The sequence below is a fragment of the Schistosoma haematobium genome, chromosome 4, assembly GCF_000699445.3.
Source record: "Schistosoma haematobium chromosome 4, whole genome shotgun sequence".
NCBI lineage: Eukaryota > Metazoa > Platyhelminthes > Trematoda > Strigeidida > Schistosomatidae > Schistosoma > Schistosoma haematobium.
In genome coordinates this window covers 37,475,616-37,495,495 of record NC_067199.1, presented here as the reverse complement: position 1 = coordinate 37,495,495, position 19,880 = coordinate 37,475,616, and the positions used below count along the sequence as shown (strand labels likewise).

General features: G+C 33.3%; 1 protein-coding gene across 2 annotated transcripts in view; it reads left to right on the top strand.

Annotated features, from left to right (window-relative positions):
* Nucleotides 1-19,880, top strand: part of ARHGEF28 (Rho guanine nucleotide exchange factor 28) — a gene marked incomplete at both ends in the record, with an annotated part of 78,376 nt that overhangs the window by 29,991 nt on the left and 28,505 nt on the right. For both annotated transcript variants that reach the window (XM_051216334.1, XM_012938154.3), the window contains 3 exons: nucleotides 8,554-8,671; nucleotides 11,978-12,268; nucleotides 18,161-18,267. Coding sequence is in view for 1 of the 2 variants with exons in the window: in XM_012938154.3 (XP_012793608.3) it covers nucleotides 8,554-8,671; nucleotides 11,978-12,268; nucleotides 18,161-18,267 (516 nt within the window). The remainder of the gene's footprint in view (nucleotides 1-8,553; nucleotides 8,672-11,977; nucleotides 12,269-18,160; nucleotides 18,268-19,880) is intronic.

The window sequence follows — 19,880 nt, the reverse complement described above, 5'->3', positions numbered from 1 at the left end:
GAGAGAGAAGTATTTACATGAATTGTTTAGAATGTTAACATTTTATGCGACACAATTTATGCAGTCTTAATTTATCATTCACTTGTTAATTCATCTACTAATGATTTATTCTCTTCATTTGTCAACATTTTGTCATTTTAATCGTCATTAGTATGAAGGACCTTTATGTTTGGTACTCTTTATAAAGCTCTTCTTGTATAATAGTTAACATTATCTGTATTCTAATACTGTTCACGGTGAAATACTCAATGAGTGAGTGAGTGTCCGTAATATCGAATTTTAACTACTTCAGTGGATAAAACTTCATATTGAGTAGTTCCATGATACAATAATCCATATCATGTGGTAAAGTACACACGATCAAATGTTTTAGATAGTTATTTCGATTGCAGAATTGAGTATACAATTTTTTTGATTACAGTTTTTTTACTTGTACTAAGTTGTGAGTATCAATTTAAACATCAACACTAGAGTGAAAGTACATCCATATGACAAGTCCAAAATAAGACAAAATGCATATACTGAATTCCATTGGTAATAATATAGTACACCATAATTTGTTGAATAAATAATTTTCTATAACCATAAACAAATGTAAGTGTAAAAGTTGAACAATTCATTTAAAACTAGTACTATTACTCTTAGATCTGATGTAGACATAGTCTATGGTGACCTGTGATCTAGTGATTATCAACATCTGTTTTTTTTCCTATTTACAAAATATTTATTTCACTATCAAATATCACTATGCAAATACACAATTGGCGTGCGTTACTTGGTTTTGTTTTCATTTTTTAATTATGATGATGATGAGATCAGGTGATATAGCTTCTATTTTCATCGCTATCTTTAATCACATCATGTTCTGTCTGAATAATACTGCTATTCAAAGAATATTCGAGATATATATATATAGTGATTGCCCCCATATTATCGTTGTGTAAAATGTAGTTGTTTGGTGAAAATGTCAAATTATCGATCATGGTATAAGTGCCAATGATACATGATTACGCATCATCATTTTTCGATGTAGTATTTAAAGATATGTTGCGCATTGAATGTGTATGAAGAAGAACATTTATGAGAGTGGATCTGTTAAAGAGGAAAATAGATGTGAACTAATGACTGAGAAAGCATATGACGTGTACTTATGTTTAATAATAAAAGTAGTCAATAACAAAAAGCAATAATACTGGGTTCAGATTGACAATTGTAACTAAGATTTGATAGTGTGAGATTCTGAGTTACACAGCTCCTTTTGATGAAAGAGCACCATCCTAGTGCTTGGATCATGTATATGGTTGGGGAGTTAAATACGATAAAATTGTTGCTGCATAATTAGCCTGACCCTACCTCCGATACCTACTGTTAACGTCCAACATTACATTTGCCGTACGGTATGTACTTGCTGTAACCTATACTGCGTCCAACAATAAAAGACTAAAACTAATCAGATTGTAGTGTAACTCATCAGTAAAAACAACTTATCATCATGCCGACATATATTAGTTTATTTCTAACATAACTTTCAGCTCAGACCTTTAATTGTGATCATACTGTATTTCCCAAACTTTGCATGATTTAGTTGTAAAGCTGGTTTCTAATGTAAGTAAATAACATTATCATCTATATGTTCCTTAACATCGTTTTAGAATCTTTCAGAACTAACTTTTATGTTTTGTGACCTGTGACCAAGTCACCAATCAAAATCTTGATTCTAATTTGATCGATTTCGCGTTTACTGTTTACTCCATAGTTTAGTCACTCCGAATTAGCCAATCACTCGTCCGACCAACACTGTTAACCTTGCGTCAACAGCTAAGTTGCTATTGATCCGATATTCGAAAGCCAGATGTGCCCTGTCTTTGAGTCTGAAAGCCAGCTATCAGCCTGTACCATACTTAAATTCGAAACAGACGTGGGATATATTCAGATATACCGGACCACAGCACTCTATAAAATTAAAAAACCCAAATATATATGAACAATTCAAAAGTGGTTGTAAATAGGGAAGACTACAAGTAGTCGACTAGCAACAAATTAATAATAGTAAATCGTATGGTAATAGTTAATAAGGTAACCGAAAGCTTGTGAAGTATATATACATGGCAGTCTAGTTACGCAGTACTTATATTGATAATTCGAAAAAAAACAATCACAACAATATTCGTTCAGTTATAACACTGACTAAATATTTGAACGTAAGAAAGGAACTGTGAACTAGTTGATATACTGTATTTGAAAAACATGTTATGTGAGTGAGATTTCGTTTTTTCTTCGAGTTTAAGGCTTACTTTCCAAACTATAGGAAAATAAGTGTCTTAAGCTAAATATCATTGATCAAAAATTGTGCAAATGCTGATTCGCTAATTCCCCCACTCATGATTTGATTCAAACTTGACCTATAAACTGATCTAACTATCATCTTCATATTCAAATTGTTTTGTGTTGTTTCATTCGTGATTATAGCTTTCCTCAGAATAAAAGTGGTTTTCCCCAATATTGACTATTTTATTTAAAATCTGTTCTATACATAATCTACTCCTTCTTATGTCGTTTTAAACTTATGATTTGTTGTACAATGCAAATTTATAGCAGGCTCTATTTATTTGAATTGCATATTAGACTAGAGAATCATATGACAACCAGTTACTTAATAATATGACGAAATCTGAACTCATATCTTACTCACTATCCCATCTATATTCATGGTATTTCATTGCATTGTATTACATCATTATCTGTTTTAGTTGTTAACTTACTAGTCTAATCTGTATCAAATCCAATAATGACTCTTTCATTCTGTTATGACACGTGTCAGCCAGTCAGTAACAACGTAGAACTTCGTACGTACGTACATCAGTTCGAGTCGCTATGCCACATTAGCACAGAGATGCAGTTATCGATTCGAATCCCGTAGTGGTAGAGCTAATAAGAGTATAAGCAGTAATCTTAATAATTTTTTTTCTTTTTCTTTAAACTCTTTTTTGCATTTATCACACCATTGAGTTTTATTCCAACTATCTTATTTTATCAACTGAACTCTACTCATTTTATTCCTATCAAGGTTTATTTGTTTCTAACCGTTTGAACTGTTGTCACAATGTTCTTTCATCACATAAGGTATATATTTACAAGATTCAGTCTATTAAATTTATTTACACCCTTGCTATACTATATGAATATGTCTTTAATATAACTTCCAATCAAACTCTTTTATGTAATTTAAACCCATTAATTATGATTTTAAATATCACAGGTTGTAAGCAGCTGACGAGAACCAACGAAATAAAAATGAATTCATGCTATTCTGCTAGAATGTTTGTTCTTGCTCTTTTCAGAAAGATTAGGGTTTGAAGATGTTATTCAGAGAGTATAATTCAGGGAAATAAATTTGGAAACAGAAAAAAAGAGAGACAATGAGGATTCAGGAGATTAGAATTTAAGAGAAAACAAAAAGTGGATGCACCTGCACCATTGCAAACGATTTTGAACGATGTCATTCAGGGTCTCTCTAACCATCGGTTGCTATCATCTCACGGTTCACAACCAGGTAGTCTACATGTGATTATTATTAAAATTAGAGTATTATTGAGAAATTAAATTCAGTAATACAATAAACATGGCATAAACAGCTCTGATTCTTTATTTTCCTATGAAAAGAATTATATCCCTATATATCTGATGGTTTGTAAACCTTAAATAACATTTAAATTCTAATGGTTACTTATATTTATTCTCTGTGTATGGTGTACATTTATTGTATTGTTTTAATGTTCGTTTGAAATTCAGAACTCCTAACCAGAATGTTTGCCTTCTTTTTCCTTTTGAGAGGTCGATTAATGTATACAAATAATTCAATATTATCATCTAATTTCTGATTAGTTAATATTTAACTCTACTTTCTTCAAGTTGTTTTTAGTTTCCATAACTCATTAGTAAAGTTTATTTTTACCAATAAGTACTTTATAATAAATAAATAAATAAATAAAAAGTCACTAATTAGTTAATATTTAAGTAATAATGATATTACTGTTAGGAGCGGCTAAACCGAGACGTGGCATCAGTGCTTGAAGTCACCAACTTCTAGTCTGAACCATGTTGGTAGATGCAGACTACTTGGTTAGGGTCCGCGTGACTATTGTAACCAATGGTTGGAGACTCTTGGTGACATGACTCAGAATCGATCACAATGGCATAGGTGTATACCCTCTCTGTCTTCCCTTAAACTAAAAGATTAAAATTGCTTTATATCTTTCTTCCTACGAACTAATTCTTTCTTTCTGTACTATATCCTTATACACAATAATTCTTTTATATATTGCTACCACTGAATTAACTATTTCTATGAATTCGGTGTTCATCTTGTTGTGCTAATGAGTGAAGTGTGGCGATTTGGACCGATGTATATATGTTTCTGGTCCTACGTTGTAGCTGACTGAATGATATTACTTACTTACTTAAGCCTGTTACTCCTCGTAGAGAAGCATATGCCGCCCACCAGCACTCCACGTGTAGCTCTATCAGAGTTACTTCCAGTCCCAAGCCCAAGTAAAAGAGGAGGGTTGGGCATAGAGTTAGCGACTCTATCCCATAGAAAACTTACTCACTAAAAATAAAAACGTTAACCGGAAATAATGATATTACATTTATTGAAATTCTATATTTCTTATATGCATCATTTCATTCAACTAAAGAATTTCTTTTCGTTTTTTTCATAGCAACAAATTCATTTTATAATGCTGTATAATCATGATAAACCATAAGCTTTTATAAACAAATTGTAATATTAACGTAATGATTTATGATAAGAGAATGATCTAGTTTAAAGTAAATATTTATACAAATGAAAGTTTATGGAATATATATATATATATATATCATTTGCAATAGGGTAAACAGAGTAAACGTTTCTTTTAATGATTAACCATTAAGAACAATTGAAAAGCTTGTGATCTTAATAATAATCATGAATATATATTACTTAATAGGTAAATAAATTAAGTAATAGGAATGTTTTTTGTTCGTGTATAAATAGCATAATTATAGTTATCATAACTGCAATTGTCTTTTGGATATTTTAATTTGAAGAATTAAAGAATTTTTCAAGTTTTGACAACATACTACTTCAAGTAATTAGCATCTTTTTATGTTTCTATAAAATTAACTATAAATAGGATTATAAGCAAAGATTGATAGTGGCTAGCAGTGGAATCCAGGATGCGCGTTTCGTCCTATTTAGGACTCGTCAGCTGGATGTGCCTGCATCTCAGAGTTGATGTTCACTATAGGACTCGAACCCAGTATCGTTCACTTCAAACATCATTGCGTAATCCACTTAGCTACTGAGTCCTGATAGCCACTTGCTTGTACAACGGGGTATTATTTTACTTGGATCTTCTCGTTGATGTTTAGGACTGCAATTGATCAGTCTGTTATTAGTATATGTGCATACTGTGCATATTACCTCGATACTGACTTAATTTACAAAATTATGTAGATGAAATCGTCGAGAAGAAAATCTTCATTGTGTTGCCTTCCTACTTTTTCAGTGATGTAATGAGTTACTTTCCTTATTGATTAATCTATTTCTCTTGAACTTTCATAACAGTATAAATTAAGTGGCCGGTATTGATAGATAATGATGATGAGTTTATAGGTATTTATTAACCTGCTTTGACTTGGGCACGCGAGCAGTATCACAGCCCTCACACAAGTTAAATGAGATTTGTGTGGCGTATATGTATCTGGTGCCCCCTTGTACCAATATCTATGTGTCCAAATAAATAAAGATAGTTATTAATACGAAGGTTAGACTTGATAGTTTCAAATAAATTGAGCATTGGGTAGAGAGTTAATAATAAATTTATTTTTTTGTTGTTATATCCAAATGAGTAGAAAAATTGAATTTCTGACGTTTTGCGACTTCATACGATCCACTTCTTCAGAGTAAAAAGGTAACCACAATAAATCAACACAATCGGAGAGGGATTTCGTACATATTATATTAATTTAATAGTCGAATTCATGAGGTAGGATTGTGGATGCGCACTGCTGAGGGTTCCCACACTAGAACTAAACGGCCACCCAGGGCTTCCAGGTTTTCCATGGTGTCCGGCATGCGGGATCGCAGGTGTGCACCACTGAGTAGTTCCGTCTTAGGACGAAACAGCCGTCCAGTGCTTCCAGGCTTTCGATAGTGGTCTGTCTTACATGGACTCATGAATTCAGCTAAAATCAGTACAAAATTACAGAATGTCTACGTAAGATATGAAAACCATACTTTAAATGCATCATTTGCACATCATCCATCAACATTCTTTTGCAAAATTCATCGCTGCTTCATTCCTGCTATTATTACAATTTCTCTTTGTTTATATTCCTGTTATCTTCAATTCGATTTCCTGCTGCCAGGCATTTCGCTTCTGATTAGCGTTACATAGCACTTATATCTGTCATCATCAGTAGCATACACTACGGTAGTACTAATCTCGTATCACTTAGGTTAAAGATGAAATATATATACGTGTATTCGTGAATATCTCAGTGAATAGCAAAACTATTGAATTTGTGATGTAAGTGAATATAACAAATTTGTACCTCTTAATAGTGTGATACTTGGACAGAACCATCATTATTATTGAAGTTAAGGAGAGATCGTTCGATTTCCACGAACCGGTCTTCGTCAGACTATTACTGAATATTAGGACGCACTAGGAATCTGTTTCGTCCTAGTGTAGGACTCTTCGGCGGTGCGCATCCATGACCCTACCGAGGATCATACTCAGAATTTATCAAAGCTGGACGTTTACACCATTGAATTCTGGTTCACTGGTTTAGATGTTTAGCGCTCGCATCCGATACCCAAGATCCTGGGCTAGTTACTTTACAGGATGGTGGTTGCAAATAGCTGGGGCGTCTTATACAAGGACGAAATGGCTTTCCAATACTTTCAGTTTTCGATAGCAGGCCACCTAAGATCAGTCCTTGATGTCATCTATAAGAAGAAAAATAATCGGTGTTTGGATAAATAATCCATGAATTGCTAACTCCTTTCTATTGAGTGCATTGGGGTTCAGCAATATATGTTATGCTTCAGGCACTTGTTCTCGAGTTGTTCCTATATTTTCAGTATCGACTTGATGGTTAATAGAAAAGCACTCATCCTTGTTGCTGATTTGATTTGTAGATAATCGAATTCTACAAACCATTAGATCTTGTCGTGTGGTTTATATTTTCATTCGGTTGAATTGCGATTTTACGTGATTCCTATATTAAAGTCATCAGTCGACATAACCCAGTGTGTAGACACGATTGTTAGCAGAAGTAATTAGGGACTTTCCTTCCATTCTAATCAAAGCGTTTTGAGTAGTTTTCAAATATTGAGGATGCTTAATTTTATTCAGTTTGAAAAATTATATCACTGCTGTAGGTTAACGGTTTGGTTAAACTATGATAATAACCCATAACATTTCATTCAGTCTATTATTTAACAACGAATCATTTCGTTTTACTACAGTTTTGAGGATATTCATCTAGAACTTATTAAATTACAAGATATCTATCTTATTATTCGCTTTCTTTTGAATTAATTTAGAGACAATGAAAGTTTTGTATTGAATAAATGTGTAGATTTCAATGTTAATATGTTGGTCTATTCATGTGTCAGTTTATAGTAGTTAGTTAGATTTTTAAGTCTATCTGAATTTTCTTTCAACTAGACAGATCTAAAAATATCAACGTATTGTGTTCAGCTTTTGGTTTTCAAAAATTGGATTCAATGCGTATTTATCAATTTATATATAGGTAATATCAGAAGGGGTTTTGTGGATATTAAAGTAATTTTTAATAGTTGAAATCATGAGTCAATTGAAGTTAGGCCTCCATGGAAGCAATGCACGGCCGTTTCGACCTACTTCGGGGCTCCTCAGCAGCGCGCATACACGATCCCGCCCTTTGGGATTTTAACCCAGAACGTCCGGTCTCGCGCGCGAACGCTTAACCTCTAAACCACTGATCCAGCATCCAACGGTGTTAATGTCTAACTTCAACTAATCCACAAAATTGAGCGACACATCCACCTTTGTCTCCAGTGAGTAACTATCTCACAGCAGACCCGCTTGAACTAAACTGGTCACGGTTTCTCACTAGAAATCCGGGAAATATCTCTGGGGGCTGATGAGTCCCACAGTGGTACGAAACGGCCGTCCAGTGCTTCCAGGTTTTCCATGGTGGTCTAGCTTCTATTGACTCACGATTTCAACTATTAAAATATTATGTAGTTCTTAAGAGTGAATACATTATTATTATTATTGAAAAATGTATCATTCACATATGTGAGCCAAATTTATTATTATTAGCATGATCTAAGTTTGAATTGTATTCCCAAGTGTGTTTGTTTTAATGCTTTAGATGTGCAGTTATTATGCAGTAGATAAATTTTGTTTGGGAATATTTACATTTCTGTCTCCCACTGTATGTCGGAATTATTATTATTATTACTATTATTATTATTATTATTATTATTATTATTATTATTATTATTATTAACAGCAAGTGAAACAGAATCCTCGTAGTTCACGTAAATCATTAGAAGATTGTTATATGGTGATTGTACAACGTTGGACTAAAGTAGAAACGTTACTTGAATCAATTATACGAAATACATTAAGTAAGTATTTTAATATAGTTTCATAATTATTGAATTTAACCAATCCCTTTATTTTTTTAAAATTATTTTAGTGGAGTTTTGTTTTTCGAGCTGGATAGTTGTTTGGTTGTAGAATATTCATTGTTCTTCTGAACAACATCATGATGAACATTTATCTAGGCTACAAATCTTCATCACTATCTTAATATTCCGATTTCTATCTGCAATCAAATATCCATCATATAATTACATACTTTTTCTTTATTACTTTCATTCACAATACTTTGTTTTTCAATGTCGATGCAATCGATCTTTGTTGTTTTTCACCATCTGATTTTATTACTATGTATACCTCTTAAGGTACACCAAATTCAATATCCAAATGAAAAAACTGCAACTGATCAGAATGGTGGATTGTCAAGTTGACTTATTATAATCTGTACTGCCATATAAATATGCATTTATATGTTTGTGCTATTGATCCAAACAAAAGTCTGCAAACCTAAACCTTATTTTATGTCTGACCGACTTCCTCCGAAAATTTGTCTCTCTTGTAATTTATCGACCAGTCGATAGTGAGATGTTGTTTGGGCTCTCTTAGACTATCAGTCTGTTACGCTTGAGCTGATTTTTATTATTTTCCTCCTATATTAGTGCGTAAGTCAGTATCCTAGTCATGTCCTCATTCATATTAAACTATAGTAGCTTATATCTACATATGTCCTGATCTATTTTTATTTATGTAATTCGTATGGATTCGGGTACAATGTGGCACCGAAAATTGAATGTGCTGTTTAAATTAATGGTTTGTTTTGGTTGTGATATTGTCAGCGCACCCATACTGAAACAGGAGCTTTTCTTGTAGAGCGTTTCTCTGAGTACCTGACCCAAACGTTTAATCTTAGAATAAAACCTGCAACTTCAGGAGCTGTTGGCTCATGGTGGTTGATGACCTCAAATAGGTTTGTATTCTACTCGTTCTTTCAGGATTCTGAAGCCTATTTTCATACTACTGGTTTAAAATTACAAATTTGCAACATTTCTGCGTGGAATCTTTGTATATGTCATCCGGGTTCGTTAAAAAGTTTACCCTTACTATCCAATAGCGCCACATGAAGGCATTGAGTCGAATTTGGCTACTATATCCTTTTTAAAATTTTGTAATCGTTAATAACTAACTAGTGTATAAATGTCAATTATCACTAACATAAACTAAACCTATCGTTTTTTTTTCTTACCAAAATAAATATTGAATAACATGTTTCGTAGGCAAAATCCAATTTCCAGTGTACTACAAAACAGTTTTGATACTTTGATCTAACTTAATAATTGAATAGTTACCTAAGTTTAACTCTGATCATCCACTTAATACTCTATTTTGATCTAATAACTTTGGATTTTTTGAAGTCGTTTTTCAATCGTCACCGACTCTCTACTTCATAATACTTATGTTAAAAAAAACCAAAGATAGTAATAATATAAAATTATCTTGAAATAAATGCCTAAGAATATGATCTCGAATAGCTCCAAACTACTGAACAATGTCGTAAGAAGACGTATATTGGACACCGGTTGTTCACTTAATCCTGTTACTGCTTTTCGGATAATAAATCGACAGAGTAATGACAGATTTCCACGCTATACAGAAGCAACCGCTACCCATCGTTCCAATTTTAGTTTATGTTTACTGACGCTGTCATTGTGACTAATTCATCGTTAGCCTTCTCTTCCTCCTTTTTTTTATCTCTCTCGTTTCCAAACAAAATATTGTAAGTTTTGTCTTATTTGTTTGGATTCATCTTTGTTTCATAACTTATATTTTCATTGTTCAATATAGTCAGTTAGTCACTTCTAATTTGTAGTTATTATTACTTCATTGTTTTAACATGACTCAATAAAATGTTTGACCTTTTATCAATTTAGTCATGCAACTACCTCTATTTTCTCGTGTCCCCTTCAACTAATATTATTAAGATTATTGTTGTTATAACTTCACCTTTTGATTTTTTGGCAGTTGATATTACATTGATCATTCTATCTACCGTCATCATAACAGTATGTATTTGATTACATCATAATCTTTCTTCATTTCTGTTACTTAATCCTCTCACCTTGTACGAATATAGAAGTCATGTATAGTTATTTTTCAATAGTGAAACCAATCAGTGTATATATGAAAAGAATCAAATCACACGATACGATTAGACGCTCTTCCGTTATTTTCTTTGTTCTTTTTGTATAAAATTTAGTTCAAGTGCTTTGAATTACCACTCAGTAGAAATTGGGAACTTGTAATGAAGTTATTTACTCGCATATAAATTACAGCGCAAAAGCTAGTTGCTATCTGAACTTACTAGCTCAATAGACTAAGACATTGTGAGTCTGAAGCCTAAGGTACTTGATCCTCATCCTCATGTTAAGTATTAACATTGATTTGACAGGTACGATTTCCTGACCGCTCTCAAATATGATGAAATAGGCATCCATTAATCTAACTTTACTTAAAACATGACAACAACAAAGCAATCTACTCAAGATTGCATATGCCAGTCAGTCAGTAACAACGTAGTACTTCGTACATACGTACATCAGTTCGAGTTGCCATACCACATTAGCACAGAGATGCAGTTGTCGATTCAAATCCCGTAGTGGTAGAGCTAGTAAGAGTATAAGCAGTAATCGGAAACATTAGGGTCCGAAGATGTTATTCAAGGAGTATAATTCAGGGAAATAAATTTAGAAAGAGAAAAAAAGAGACAAGGAGGATTCAGGAGATTAGAATTTCGAAGAACACAAAGAGCGGGTGCACCTGCGCCATTGCAAACGATTTTGAACGATGTCATTCAGGGTCTCTAACCATCGGTTGCTATCATCTCGCGGTCCCCAACCAGGTAGTCTACACCTACCAACATGACTCATTCCACTTGTCAGTGGCTTCATGGACTTGTGCTATGTTTTAGTCTGGTCGCCCCTAGCTTTCTTCCAACCTACTCCTGCACGTCGGGGCAGTTGATAGTTGGGCATGCGTAACACGTGTCCCAGCCATCTCAACTGATGAAGTTTCACTACTTCATCAATCGATTTGCCATCCTTACGTAGTACCCGTTTCCTAACAACTGCATTACTTACTCGATGGTCCCAGGATATACGAGCAATATTTCGAAGACACCTATGACCAAGTACTAGTAACCTACGGATATCCTCTTTCAAATTATAAATAACAAAGTACATAATATGTAGTTTTTATTCTTAGTACTTATGGTTCCATTTCATGTTTATTTTCTATTTCTTCTTTAAAACCATAATTCACTTTTTAACAACGTCAAGATGATGATAATGAAGTTGCGAATTTAGAAATTTCTCGTAAAGCAGTCAAATCACTAATAAAATCTTCAGAAACTATATTGACAGAATTTGAATACACTGGAAAATTGAGAGAATTTGCCATGCGCTTAAATGTATCTGATATGACGACTGGTACAACAATGATGTCATTATCAAATAATACTTCATCGGATGAAATGCAATTACTTAATGAATTGAACTCACCTAATGCAAAGTTAATTAATCATGGACGATTATATGCTAATCCAATGGTTTCTGGTTGTGGACTACAGTGTGAGTGTTTGATAGCTAGTTCTGTATTATTCATTATTCATTATTATTATCATTATTATTGTTATTATCGTTTAGCTAATTTATTTGTACATGATTCAATATTATACTTTTGTGACTTGATTTTCTGGTCATAACTGATTCAGTACAAGTGAAATAGCTCGTATATTACATTCTTAAGTGTTAATCGTAGTGGTATTTATTGTGTATTTAGATACTACTCGATATCACGTGTTAAATCCGTTTACAATTTCTCTATTCCGCGTCGGTTATATCGATCATAAACTAGTATTTCAGCCTTTAACATTATGGCGTTATGGCCTGCACAATTGACCTTAAGTTAGCTTGATCTACGGATTTATTGTTTCTTCTACCCTCAGGTTTTTCCATATTTTCAATCTTCAGTTCAGAAGAGAATTCAACACTCAAGCATCTACTATTATCATACTTCAGTTAGCCAGGATACCACTGCACTTCAAATACCTGGACTACTTCTTTTATAGTCTGAAAGTTCCTATGCACATAGGCTAAGCTTATTACCAAGGTGTGACTATAATTACAATAAAAGGTACTTAAGTCGTCATAGGTAATTTGAGTATATATTCTGTGTAGTTGACTCTCTAAAAGTTATCTAATGTTAAGTAGCTATGTAAATTTAAGTAATTAAAATATAGTAACTTTCCACTAAATGTTTTCTAGATGATTTCCATTTGATGATCATCAATCCCTTTTAGGTAATGTTCTATCTATATTGAAATACCTTGGCAAAGTACAACTGTATCCTTATTTTCGATCGGGCACTATCAATATTTTTATTTGTATTAATTGACCACTGAATGTTGACTCGTCATGTATACTTTGCTCGTCCTAATCTTAATCGAGTCTTAAAAATGATTTGCAATTTTACAGAAACCAGTCTATGTAACTCTGTTCCCCGCCCACTGGTCAGTAAAGCAGTCATACTCAAAGTAGAACTTGGCACATCCTAAAGTAGTAGAGCTGGTAACTGTATTAATGGTAATGTAATAGTTTAAGCATTGAACATAAATTTCGGGAGGAGAATTAAATTGGTGATATAAGACTAAAGTCATCTATAAGGTATTTAAAAAGAAGAAAAAGGACGAATTCACCATTGCAAATGATTTTCAGCCATTTCACCATAAATCTCTAACCATTGGTTACAATGATCATGTGGATCTCGACCAGGTAGTCTACACATGTTAATATGACTCAATCTAGTTGTCATTGACATCATGGGGACTGGTGACATGTTTTGGTTTACCACCTTTGCTTTGTTGCAATCTATTCCCACACTGGCCATCATAGTGCGTCAAGGTATTCGGTGGTGGGGCATACATAATACATGTCCTAACCATCTCAGTCGATAAAGATTCACTACCTCATGAATTGATCCACTATCTTTATGTAGTACTCCGAGTCTAACCTCAGAATTGCTACGCCGTGAACTTAGCTTTTAGTTGGAAGACGGGTTTCTCACCTACGACAAAAGTGATAGAAGTTGACAGCAGCTAATCGGGTTTTCCGAAGCCATCCAGAAAGTTCATCAGACATCAATCAATTAGAGTTATTATCTAACTAATATATTTCATATTACTGGAGTTATAAATTGGCTTTCATTCCAACGAATTGCATTCAAAGATGCTTTGTGTAAAATCGTAGGACATTAAATGACAGCCCATAAAATAATGTTAAGTTTATTGTATGTAATTTTACCATATATTCAATGAATGCTTTTCTCTAACTTCTACGCATGCACTTTTGACCGTTTTGTATATTTTCTTAGTAATCGTATGTATGTTGCACCCGAAAAACACGTCATTCATCGTACTACTTGTAAGTAGTTTAACACTGAATGCAAATACTGATCATTTAAATAATAGTTCAGCGTGATCATCCATTGTTACCAATACAGCATAATCTTGAGCCGTAAATATGGTCTTGATACTTATCCAAAATGCTGTTCTTTTTTGTTTTTATAACTTTTTAAAATCACTAATCAACTAAAATCCTGTATGTTTGTAAAAATCCTCCGCTTTTTTGACTTTCTGAGATAATAGATGGATAACTACCAAGTTGAATTTGATTACGATCAACTTTTTTCTTAGATCATTTCAAATCAAATATAAGGCTAATAAATGTTATGTAATGTTTAGCCACGTGAAGTGTTACTTCATTCACTAAGTACGTTATATTTCTTGGTAATAAGGAAAACAATTACATATTTTTTGTACTATTTAGAATTGATTACTATCACTATTGTTAAAAGTGAATCCAGAAAGGATTCATTAGTTAAACACTAAGCCTCAGGTCTCAAACCCATTTCTATCTACTTCGTTGGTTTAACCAACCTAATAACACTATTATCCATCATCACAATTAGAGTATAATTCTAAGCCTTATACACTAATCTATACCTGGTAAATGAGTGGAATAAATAAATGAATATCTACAATGATTATTGACACTCGAATCGGAATATTCATAAATTTACGATAACTAAAATGGGAACTTGACATGATACAGCATTTTTCATAGGTTTTTACTTATTTATCTATTTAAACACATATACATTGGTTGAAGGAGGCACCAAATACAATTGCTTTACATGATTCGATTTGTGTGAGGGCTGGAATACTTCCCAGGTGCCTAAACCGAAGCAGGTGGTTTTCCTACGTAGCCAATCCCAAAGACTTCGATTTAAAGGTATGATCCACAAGGAAGTGGAGCAACGTAAGGAGATGAAGTGCCATGGTAGCCATTTGTTCCCTCAGGATCCTGTAGCCCATATGCACCGTTTGTTCGGAATCAGCGTTTTCAACTCCCCTAGATGGATCCTCCATACGCATCAACCCGCTTAAAGCACCTTACATTTGCTTTTCGTCCTCTCAATCTTGTAAACAACGACCTCGTCGCGAGAAGGCAATGAGTGTAAGATTTCCCTGACATTGGCTATATACTCGTGGCCAATTGAGAATATTTGGATAGGAAGAACTGATTCTCCCCACCCTCTACCGTACCAGGGCATTTAAATAGATATTAGAAATAAACGAAATCGAACTTCACAGAATCTTTTTCTCAAATACTAGATATCTATCATTCTTCAGTTATACCTTTCACTTAGTTGGACATTATCATGCTTACATACTTCATCATTAAAACTATTTTGACAAAATAGAATTCTTAGACATGTCAGTAATAGCTAATTTTCCTTTTTTCACTCATTGGAAAAATGAAATTTCTTAAAATAACAACCAATATCATTTACCCAATTCCCAAATTTTTTTAAAAGAAAATTATTACGATGTAAGGTGGCTGGAGGTTGTCGCCTAAAAAATCTGTACCACCTAGGTTTGATGGTGCCAGTTGATATTTATCAGTAAGGTCTACTTCATTTCATAAAGATTGTAGCTAGTAAAGAATGTTTCATTTAATTACCGTATATGTAATAAATAAGTGAGTTGTTTCATGCTATTTATAAGGTAGTCTGCTTTCTCTGTAAAGATGTGCACTATATATATATTCGTTTGTAACCAAACCGAAACAGACACAATCATTTCTTTTACACGAAAATTTTATTGAGGGAGAGAATGAATATGTGATGTAGTATCTTCCCAATTATTGCTCTTCATAAGATTGTTGTTTTCTCTGTTATTACCACCCAATAATAATTGCTTATTAGATGATACACTTTTAACCATTCAGTAACAATTTTGTTATCATTGAACTAGTTTTTATCTATATTTATGATCGCATCATTCTATTTCTTTATTCAACTCTTTTGCATTTTCTATTTCGGAATGTCCATTTGTTTTGATTCTTAGATAAAACAATGGATAGTGTAAGGCTTTACAAAATCATCAAATTATATTTATATAACCAAGTAGGTTTTATTTTGTGAAAGAACAAAAAAAAAAGAAAACTGTTTATTTTCTTTCAACCGTTTAATGACTTTCCTTTTGTGAAACATATTTAAAGTCTTTCGTTCTCTTTTTAATCACAGTTCGAACAACTCACATTCATATTAGTGTATTATTTTAACATTAAGTCTCATACATACAGTGTATACAGTTGTGTTAGCCGAATATGCTTTAATAAGTTAGTTCTTGAATATTAACTTTCATAGTTCAGTCAGTTTTGAGTGTTGTTAGAGGTATAAGAGCGGTTTTCACTTCCCGGTCACCCACACTATGAAAGGGTTCTTCTAGAAGTACCTGAAAAGAAAATTGGGTTGGAGGTAGTCTTAGTGACCTGAGAGGGTGACCGCAGTGCTCAACGGCTTGAAACCGGTCATACACGACCTGTTTGTGAGTAATTTTCATGTCAGCTCCGCACGTTTTGGGACCTTACCGCAGGGAATGTATATCCATGGGATTAGGTGTGTATATTTTTGGGTCAACCTTTTCTAAACACACCCCTTCTTGTGGAAGGCAGCACCACTGTTATGCTGGTTGTTTGAGGGAAACCCCTTCCTATCGTCTCACTTCTGTACATTCAGCAGTACTACTTCACCCTCGGACCTCGGGTTTGCTGATTTTAGGCTCACCGCTCTTCAAACGAACTGTCTGGCATGGTAGGACGTTGAGGAACGATTGTTCTAGCCAGTGCAGCTCGATTGGTTCATCAAGATAAGCAAGGTTGCAGCAACGGTCGGGACTTTAATGATTATGTGAACTCAGTATCTCAGTTGTTAACACGTTGCCGCTTAGCCTCAATGCCAAAATAAACATCAACATTGGGTTGTGACAGTTACATCTATCTGATTTGTTCCTAATTGTCCTAAAGTCTAGTTCTTGTCACAACGATGCATTCCAAAAATCTTGCAATCTACATTTGTTCAATGTTTTAATAAACTTATCAAAATGTCAAAAAAACTAGGACTAAACAAGTTTGAATGTTTCCTTTTAAAATTTTTCGTGGTGAACTCCTTCCAATTACATATACATGTTAACTTATTTCATCTCTCTCAACAATTGGCCATGTACGAACAGTAGTGACATGTGACAGATTACAATATCGCAAATTCTTATTGTGTACATTGAATAAGTATATGTGTAATGGATCCTAAAGCGCGTTATATATTACCTTCTATTCGATAAACCTTGTCAATAAATAACGATATTTAATCAGTTGGTTAAATACCAAAGACAGTTATCTTCTATACAAAAAAGGTGTTGCTTGTGAAACATTCATTAAGATATTTCAGAATTATGGTATAAGTTAAGACATCAATCCTTACTATTTAAATATAGTGATCTGTTTATTTGCGAAATGGAGTATTACAAATGTGTTCTGTTGTATTTCTTTATTGGTCGTACTTTTTTTTATTTCAACACTTTTCCGGATGTCAGATGACTGGATGCAGTCACCGGAAAACCTTAGATCCAGGTCTCCACTCGTCTGCAAGGCATTTCTGCAATCTCAAAAAGAACTAATCTTACCTATGGGAGTTCAGTCATTGTCATTCACCTTACAGTTTGAAACATTACCACTGTGTTATTCTTTGAACAGTCCCAGTTCGATTCCTACAGATAGTGTCAGTTCCTCTAACATTGCGGTTATACCCTTACTGATGATTATTAACTAGCGAACAACCTAGATCCAGGGTTTAACTCCGGCTACCTCCAATCATTTAACGCCTAAACATAATTTACTAAAGAAAATTAAGTAACTATTATGACATCACTCGCTACTATTTAGTGATCAATCAAATCTGAATCGTTTTTTTTTTAACTATTTTTTTATTCTCTATCTGTTCTTGTTTTGGCTTCTTCATTTATCTTTACGTTTTGTCGTTTACTACTACTTACTTTTCTCATCCATTATTATGTGATACAATATCATCTACAATCTATTTTCTGTCTTTCCATGTAATAGCGAGTACATCATATGAAGTAGAAGGTGTAGCGTTAAAAAGTTGCTTCTTTATGCTACAAAAAATACCGGATTCAAATCGATACCAATTATTCCGTGGAACAGAAATGGTTAGTTAATTTGTTTATTTTTTTTCTTTTCGAGACACTAATCGTTTATTATACATTTACTACGATTTACTTAAGAGCGTAGTCGATTTATACATTATTAATGTGGAAATAGTTCTCAACATAAATTTCGTATCAACCGCAAAGCTTACTGTTATAACTGAAAATCAGCTGTTGTTTTCAAACATTGAAGTATCATATTTTAGATTAATCAACTTTGGCATCTACTCGTAGCTTCTTGTACAGTTATATTGAGATAATATTATAACTTATTAATGATTCTTGTTCGTATGTCACGTATCTTTGAGTGAACGTCGATATCAAATAAATACAAGATATTTGGATTAATCTCCCATCATAAATGACTGTCTAAGCCGTTCGCATTCTTCATTCACTCAGTTATCAACTGGTTCTTTGATTATCTTCAATCAATAATAACGTATATCAAACAAGAATGACTATTGCTCAAAAGAGTTTTAGTGATTTCATCAAACAGAAGTCTTGTGGTTTCTTTGAAAGGATAAGATGTTTTACGATATCGATTTTTCGTACAATGATCTAGTTTACAAAGCGACAGCGATCTTAATAATTTTTGAATCATCTATGTAAAATATGTCACGAAACAGTATACGTGATCAAACATATGTAGGACCAAAGCAATAAGGATTTTTTATACTGAAGGTCATTACGATATCAGCACAAGAGGTTGGCTTTAATTTAGCTTCCTTTTTTAAAGAATAAGGCATACGCCATCCATCAAAAGGTGTGGTTTTTTATAGATGAATGAATGCACATATATTTCGCGGTCCGGTTTTAGTCGATAAAGCTTTCTTCTCTCTCTCTCGCTGTCTGTCTTCTCGCTCAAGTAACTAGCTGCATTTTTGTAAAGAGGAAGCTTGTATATCAGCATCAGAATTGAACACTGAACAATATAACAGCATTAACGATCACTTGTTCAAAACTGATGATTCACGTCACTCAATTTCGTGTATATAAGGTTAGGTCTGGCTTCTTCAAGATCTAAGTGATTCTAGATTCAAAACTGTCTAATGTCAGATTTCCGAACTGCTTTCTTACCCATCATTCATTTACTATTATTATTTACTAAAAAGGAATACAGTAACAAGTTGTATTAGACAACTATTTTTCATTTCTGTTTTTTTTACTTGCGTATGCCTTAGATTGAATAAATAAACCATCAAACCGAGTTACAGACAATTAATTCATTATCTTTAAGTTGATTACCAGATACACTTTGTATACAACCATTTTTAGTACAAATATGGTACTGACTAGGTTTTTTGTGCCAAGCTTTAGTTAGGAAATCATATTGATATTAGATTCAGTGTTCAAATGAATCCTAGTTACTTATTGACCATACAGTTCGGAGTCATTTTTCAATATTAAGATTAGAAAAGTCTTCAAAGCCTTGCTTTATACCCGATTACTTTACAAGTTGTAGATACATTCATTTTTGGTAAGAACTGTTCGGCGCCACATACGCTATCGATGACTCATAGGAGCTTTACGATTATAACTGCACTGAACTATCGAAAACTTCCTACATATTCTATAAAACAAAAAGGTAAGCTCTGTATCCAGAGCTTAAACATTCG